Source organism: Furipterus horrens, unplaced genomic scaffold (assembly GCF_987537825.1).
Source record: "Furipterus horrens unplaced genomic scaffold, mFurHor1.1.pri manual_scaffold_7, whole genome shotgun sequence".
Lineage (NCBI taxonomy): Eukaryota > Metazoa > Chordata > Mammalia > Chiroptera > Furipteridae > Furipterus > Furipterus horrens.
In genome coordinates, this window is record NW_028327177.1 from 108,217,488 (window position 1) to 108,224,884 (window position 7,397).

The following is a 7,397-nucleotide window of genomic DNA, read 5'->3' on the forward strand; positions in this document are numbered from 1 at the left end:
TGAAATCCCAAGAGTCCAACTCTCAGTAGTCCTAAGGCTCTGAAATCCAAGGGTGAGCAGAATCTGAGGGATTGGGGCTTGTGATGATGACAGGAGCCATCATTTGTTATGTATCTATGTGCCGGGCACTGTGCCAGCCATTATGAGTACTATTTCTAGCCATCATACAGCTTTGTATGTAGCTGTGATTTGCCTCAACTGAGAAATGGAAAAACTGAGACTCAAAAAGCTAAGGGACCTTCCCCAAATCACTCAGCTACTAAGTAATGAAGCGAAGCTTCAAGTCAAGTTCTGTCCGACTCCAAAGCTTTTGGAGTATGCCATACTACCTCCCAATGATGATGGTGGTGATATGTAAGTTATTTCTCATTATGGAAGTTACAGTACCTGATATTTCTGCAAGGACTGAAAGCTTACAGCGAATCACAACACAGTAAACGCCGGAGACCTTAAATTCTCCCTGGGTCTCCACAGACTCAACTCCACAGCTTGAGTCCTGAAGACAAAGTAAAGGAGAATGTTTCCTGTTACCTGGAAACCACATCCCCTGTGGGGGAGGGGTGGAACACCTAGTCTCTCCAGATGGAATCAGCAAGGGATTCTTTCTCCCACATCTGGGAATAGGAGCACAGGCAGAAATGACTGTCAGAAAAGCTGAAGCTTTCTTAAGCATCTCTAGATGTTTTGATGGGACCCCAGGAAACATCCCAATCCGAGACCCATGTCATGAATTAGTGGGACCCAAAAGAATGGTATTTATGCTAGCATTTCTAAACACACTTCCTTGTTTAAGAGATCGTTTCTACCTGGGGCAATCCCACAGCCAAGGAAGGGAGCCCTTGTTTCACACATTGCCAGAGACCGGGAGGTAGTGGGGTGCTCCACTGTACAAGGCAGCAGCAATCCCACTGGGAAACAATTCCGGGAGGCTTTATAGTTTTTCTGAAACCCGCCCACCAACTTCCACAAAACTGATCAAAGAGCCGATTTTTAAATGAAATTCTGCCTGATTTTAAAATATAAATTGGTACCCCCCGCGGGGGCATCTGGAGCAGCTAGTGTTTAGCCACCCGCAGCACCAATCACCGGAACTGTTTGTGTTTGCCATTTCCACCGGGCTCAACTTCCCCGTGTGTAAATGGGGTGCCCCCTTTCGCAGGGCTGCTGTGAGAAAGTGGATTTGACACTCACCCCAATCTACCTGGTCGGTAAGGACAAAAGCTAACGAACGACTCCAGCCTCAGCTGATGCAGACCTGCCGTGCACTAAGCTCAGGGCTTCTGGAGTGCTGCTGTGTGCCAGGCTCTGTTCCAGGTCCCGAGGAGACCAAGAGTTGATAGGGGACTTGATCAATTTGCCCTGGAAAGCTGTCATCCTCTATGGTGCCACCTCTGCCACAGCAAACACAAGATTTGGTGGCACAAGGGTCAGTTCCTCACACAGAATCAGTCCAGAGGTCTTTGGGACTGCACCATTTCAGACAGAGGAAGCTATTCGTAACTAACATGTGGGTGAGACCCCATTCCCCTGGGGAAAGTGGTGATCAAGGGAAAGTGTGGTGCTCCAGGCCATGCTTAGTTGGAGGATGTAGCCAACCAGCGTTGGCTCTATTTGTTCCCTGGACCCAGCTCTCCAGTCGCCAGCCCCTCTGGGCCTTGAATCAGGTCCCTGTAGGTCCTGGGACAGTGCTTGCGGTAGAGATTCTCCGCCAGCGTGTTGCTGCCTCTAACCACAACCCTCCCTTCCTGGTTCATGTGGTTCCACAGATGCAGGGCATAGGAGTCACTGAAGCTTGGGTCTGTGGCCCAGACTTCATAGTATTGCCTCCACTCTGGATAGGAGATGGGGTAAAATCTTTGGGGGTGTAGAAAGGACAAGTTCAAACACCTGAAGTCGCTCACCTCCTGAAAGTCTTCAAGTTTGCACCACAGTCTCAACATCCTCGTCATCAAATCTGGTCCCTGGTTGCCCCAAACGTGTGAGTTGTAATGTTCAACGAAGTTTTCCATGCACTCCCACAGGAAGGCGTGCCGGGGAAGGAACCCAAACACCCCATTACTAGCGTACTGAGAAGCCTGTGCAGCCAGAAAGTTCTCCTCGGGGATGGGCCTGATGGAGATGACGTCAGTGTCCATGTAGATGCCCCTGTACTTCCAGATGATGGCCAGGCGGGACGCATCCGAGCTGACGTGCAGCCAGTTGCTCTCTGCACTGGCGTTGATCTGCAGGAGCAGGTGAGAATCAGGTCCCAGCAGCAGCGAAGGAGGGCGGGGCGTCACAGCAGGAGGCCAGGCCCTGGACAGCTGCGGAGGGGAGCCCAGTTTTTTCGATTTACCAAACTTACCTCCTCCACCTCCAAAGTTGCCTTTAAGTAAGCAGTTGACAGCACTCAGTATCCATGGGAAGACTTCAGTGGCTTTTAAAGATTTCATGACATCGTTTTTTAAAGAAACTAAAGCAGTGCAAAGGCAAAGTAGAACCCAGAAAGGATGTCACAAAGAATTCTATGAGTCATTGTATCTACACATATCAAACCATGAAAGAATTTTTTTAAGTCCTTAACATGCTAAAAACTGACACAGGGAAAGATGAAGTACAAAGCTATAGAAAAAATCAATATGTGTGCTATTTGAAAAATTGGCAAAAGAACCATAAAATGCGTGCATGTGTCTATGTTTTCATTCACTAATTAATTCCTTTAATATTTAATGAGGGCCTGCTTACTATGTGCCAAGCTCTGTGACAGCTGCTAAAGATTCACCAATGAACAAAGACAAAAAACTCCACTGGGGGACGGACAATAAACAAAGAAACATGTATGTTGGGTGTTCGTAAGGTCTATGAAGGTAAAAAAACTGGGTGAGGGGGCTATGAAGGGGGCAGGGTAGAGAACAATTGGCTTTGACAAACAACGAGGGAGTAGGCAGAGGGAGGGGGGAGGAGGCCTGGTATACGGTGATGGAAGAGGGTTTGACTGTAGGTGGTGGGCACACAGTGCAACGTACAGATCTAGTATCATAGAGATGTATGCTTGGAACCTCTTTACCAATGACACCTCAATACATTTAATTTGTTAAAAATCCAAATGAAGCAGATTAAGACTTTGCAGAAATCTTCAACGGTTGTTCATGTCATCATATTATATATAATTGCTAAAGACCTTGTAAATAATAATAGCTAAAATTTACCAAAAACTATCCTGTTTTTTTATAATCTACACAAATTATCAAAGATTGGTATGATTATCCCCATTTTTCAAGTGAAAAACTAAAAGAGTCAAGAAGTTCAGTAATTTGTCCAAAGTCAGAGAGACAGAAGTTGAATTTGAACCCAGGCAATCTGGCTCCATTTACCTACTTAATTTTTAAAAATTGTTTTGGTAAAAAATGTGTTGATTATTTGGTAAATTGGTGATTGCTAGTGAACACACCCAAAGACACAGGGTATCAAAAGTGGCCCAGAACCAGAGAATGAGGACATTGAACTAATATCAGCCTAACACCCAATAGCTCCCCCAAGGGTGAGCACCAGAAAGGGGATTAGGGTTCTGGTTACTCACCTGTCCACCCCTCACAGCACTCAACCCTGGGCATCCTCAAGGGCTGCAGTTGCCAAGTCAGTGCAGCAAACCTGGTGGTCACCAGCAGCTGATGACACACTGGGTCATCCCTAACAGCTGGCCCCTAGCTACCCTGAGGTAGCCTCCCTGGGCCAGAACATGCCACACTCAGCACTCACCAAGGGTAGTGACGTTCACCCTGGTATAGTGCCCAACAGGTTTAGATGGTGTAGATGCTTAAGAGCCGTGTCCCAAGGTTCACCTTGTCCCTAATACGCAACATAGCAAAGTTGAGGTGCTGCTTAGAGAAACCCAAACTGTGTTCCATGAAACGTTAGCTCTAAGAAAACATTTACATCATCCTAAAAGTGGGTTTCATGCTCAAGAAAGCTTGGAAAATGCTGTTATGAATCAAATAGTGTCTTTAGTTCAGAACTGTGCAGAGCCTTTAATCTCCTCATGTGCATGATTAGTTTGTGAGAACTGAATGTGGTATGTAGCATCTCCCAAAACAATTTAAGTAGAGATTTCTTTTCCCAAGGAGCAGACACAGTTTTGGTCGTATTGGTTGAGCCCAGGTGTAGGAAAGCAGTGCCCTGAGCCAGCTCGCTGCCTGGTCTTGTATAGTCCTGGAGCGCCCTCTAGCGGGAGGGCACTGAGACCGCAGAGACCCAGCAGGCATGTGCCCTGCACTGGGTCCTGTTTCATTACCGGTATCTGACTGCTGTCTGTCCTGACTCTGCCCAGGGCCGCACTAGTCGCCACCTATTTGTTAGGAACCTGGAGCTCACAACTGTAAGGTGAAATCTCAATCTCATGAGTTGCTCCACCTCTTCCTCATGGGTCCCTCTTTGAAATTTTGGACTCTTCAGAAGAGGAGATGGGCAAGCTGGGATCTGAAGTCACATCTTGCAGTGTGAAACTGATCAATTCCCCTAACACTCCCTCCCTCACACACATGCAGTCGTACACACAGTCCTGTCACTTAGTCTGGAAAATGTCTCCAGCTACAGCAACTAGGGGCAAGTGTGTCCTCAACCCAGGAAAGCCACCCAGGCAAATGAGGCAAGGCAGGAGTCTTCCTTTTTTATAAATAAATGCTGTAGTAGGCTGAAAAATGACCACGCAAAAGCCTTAGGTCCTGAGTTCTGGGACCTCGTGGAAAAGGGTCTTTGCAGGTGTGATAAACTGAAGATGTTGGGATGGGGTGATTATCCCAATGGGTCCTAAATGCAATCACAAGTGTCTTTACCTAGTGAGGTAGAGGGAGAGTTCACACACACACGGGACAAGGGGTCTGAAGATGGAGCCGAGACCGCAGTGAGGGCCCCACAGGAAGGAAACTTCCCTAGAGAACCCTGACACCCAGGGGAATGGGTCCTGCTGGCTCCTTGCTATCCACCCGGTGGAACTGACTTGGAACTTCTGGTCTCCATGACTGTGAGGTAATTCATTTTTTTTCTCTTAAGTCACCAAGTTTGTGGCATTTTGTTACACAGTCATAGCAAACTAATACAAGTACCTGCACAAATGGCCTCAATTGTGCCTCTCGGCCGGCAATACCTAAAGTATTGACTTTCTGGATCTTTACAGAGAAAAAAACTTTCTGACATTTGATCTAGCCTATGATTAGAACTTAAATAGGACTTTATATGGCAAACAAATGTTATTATTTTGATGTCAATTTTTAGTTACTTAAAAAAAAACATTTTATTTATAAAATTAACATTCTCATCACTGAACTCCCTCCCAATTCATACTAAAACACCTACTATTACTGCGTGTTCTTCAGATCTTTTTCTTCTGAATAGATTGGGGAGGGACACAGCATAATTAAAATAATTATGATTACACTACAACATAAGAAGATTTAATGCCATGTTGTCATCTTCATAAGATGTCACAGTTAAAAGCTGCATAATGGAATCATTGAATGGTTATCCTATAACTTCCTTAAACATTACCTGATTATGGGTCTTCATGAAAGAAATATTTAATTTAAATATCACTTTCTTATTATGTTATGTTACCAAGATAAAGATTACAAAATTCCTGAGAGTTCCAGGAGTTTCTTGATTATATCTTAATATACCCAATCTCACACAGCAGCACTACATGTGATCCTTTGTGAGTTTTCTAGCTACATAATTTTCAAGTGAAATATTACCTAGTTTCCCCTTCAGATGCAAAAACAAAAAGTTTAACATGGAACAGTTTAAAACTGTCAGTAGAAAAGATATAGAAACTCATTCAGTTAAGAATAGTCCTAAAAATAATCCAGACACTAAGATCTATCTAGCTGCAAACAAAAGACAGCAAGCTAAAGGTAAGTCTAACTTAGGTCTCTCTCGATTACTTGAATCAGGGATCAACACTGTGGAAAAAAGGCCAGGCAAGAGTTAGAGGATCAGGTTCTAGCCCCATCTCTGACACTGAGTCCTTACCCTCAGTTTACGCATCTGTAAAATGAGCAGGTTGGACTCATTTTCTGTGGTTCCTCCCAACATGAGCATTGTAAGCTTCTCTGAGCACTTACTTGAGTGTCCCATGAAAACAATGGTGTGTCTTCAAAGAGCGTTTTCATATCCAAAGGGAAGAGGAAAACATTGTCTATGGCTGAGAGGAGGGAAAAGGCTGGGTAAGTGGAGTTTGGAGGCAGCTGCATGGAATTGCTGAGGCCCTTCAGGAACAACACCACCGACTGCTCAGGGTAAACCTTGGCGGCCGACTCCACAGCGCAGGAGACCAGCGGGGGCGGCTCCATTCTCTCAGAGGTCTCTAGGAACACGATGCTGTGCCCCTTGCCCAGGAGGGCTCCCAGCCCCTGCTGGGACTTGTTGGGGGGCAGACAGGAGAAGAGGCAGCTGGACTTCAGGGGGAGCTGGTAGAGGAAGCCGCAGGAAAGCAGCAGGATGACCAGCAGGAAGAGCTGGAGCTCCTTCAGCATGTCCACTTCTCTCTCCTGGCCTGCTCCTTTAAATCAGCACGATTAATTACAAATCGCATTCACAAAGCCGGATCAAGATAGCACACAGAAAACAATACAAGAATATCACTTCTAAGCTCACATTTTAAAAAATTCCAAATAAAATATAATTAAATCAAGTCCCACAATATTAAAGAGAAAAATGCATTAACTAGAGCAGCGGTTCTCAACCTGTGGGTCGTGACCCCTTTGGGGGTCGAATGACCCTTTCACAGGGGTCGCCTAAGACCATCAGAAAACACATATATAATTACATATTGTTTTGTGATTAATAGCTATGCTTTAATTATGTTCAACTTGTAAAAATGAAAATACATCCTACGTATCAGATATTTACATTACGATTCATAATAGCAGCAAAATTACAGTTATGAAGTAGCAACGAAAATAATTTTATGGTTGGGGGTCACCACAATATGAGGAACTGTATTAAAGGGTCATGGCATTAGGAAGGTTGAGAACCACTGAACTAGAGTTTAATTTTAAAGGTAATTCAAAACAGTAAAATAACTAATTCATTAATAGGAAAACTATTAATCACATTCATTATCTTATAGCTTAAAGAAGAAAAGCTGTGGGATCATTTTGGAGACTAGAAGCCAAGAACAGGATAAGATTTGACATCCACCCATACTTTCTAAAAAGCACAAGGAAATTTTCTTAAGCTGACAACGTCTACTAGAACATACATCAATCATCACACTTAATATGAACCATTTAAAACATCCCCGTTAAGACCAAGAATATGATATGGATATGTCTATTATCACTGATTCCATTCAACTTACTTCTGCTAAGTCAAACCAAGACAACGAAACCAGAGAAAAGAATGTCTGCTATGAATACTAGAAA

General features: G+C 44.4%; 1 protein-coding gene across 1 annotated transcript; it reads right to left on the bottom strand.

Moving 5' to 3' along the window:
* Positions 1 to 1,548: 1,548 nt before the first annotated feature.
* LOC150005019 (alpha-1,4-N-acetylglucosaminyltransferase-like) lies at positions 1,549 to 6,521 on the bottom strand. Its single transcript, XM_090282975.1, has 2 exons — positions 6,096 to 6,521; positions 1,549 to 2,222 (listed from the first exon to the last, which is right to left on the bottom strand). The coding sequence occupies exons 1-2, from the start codon at positions 6,504 to 6,506 to the stop codon at positions 1,608 to 1,610; spliced, it is 1,026 nt and encodes a 341-aa protein (XP_090139101.1). The 5' UTR covers positions 6,507 to 6,521; the 3' UTR covers positions 1,549 to 1,607.
* Between the last annotated feature and the right edge of the window lie 876 nt (positions 6,522 to 7,397).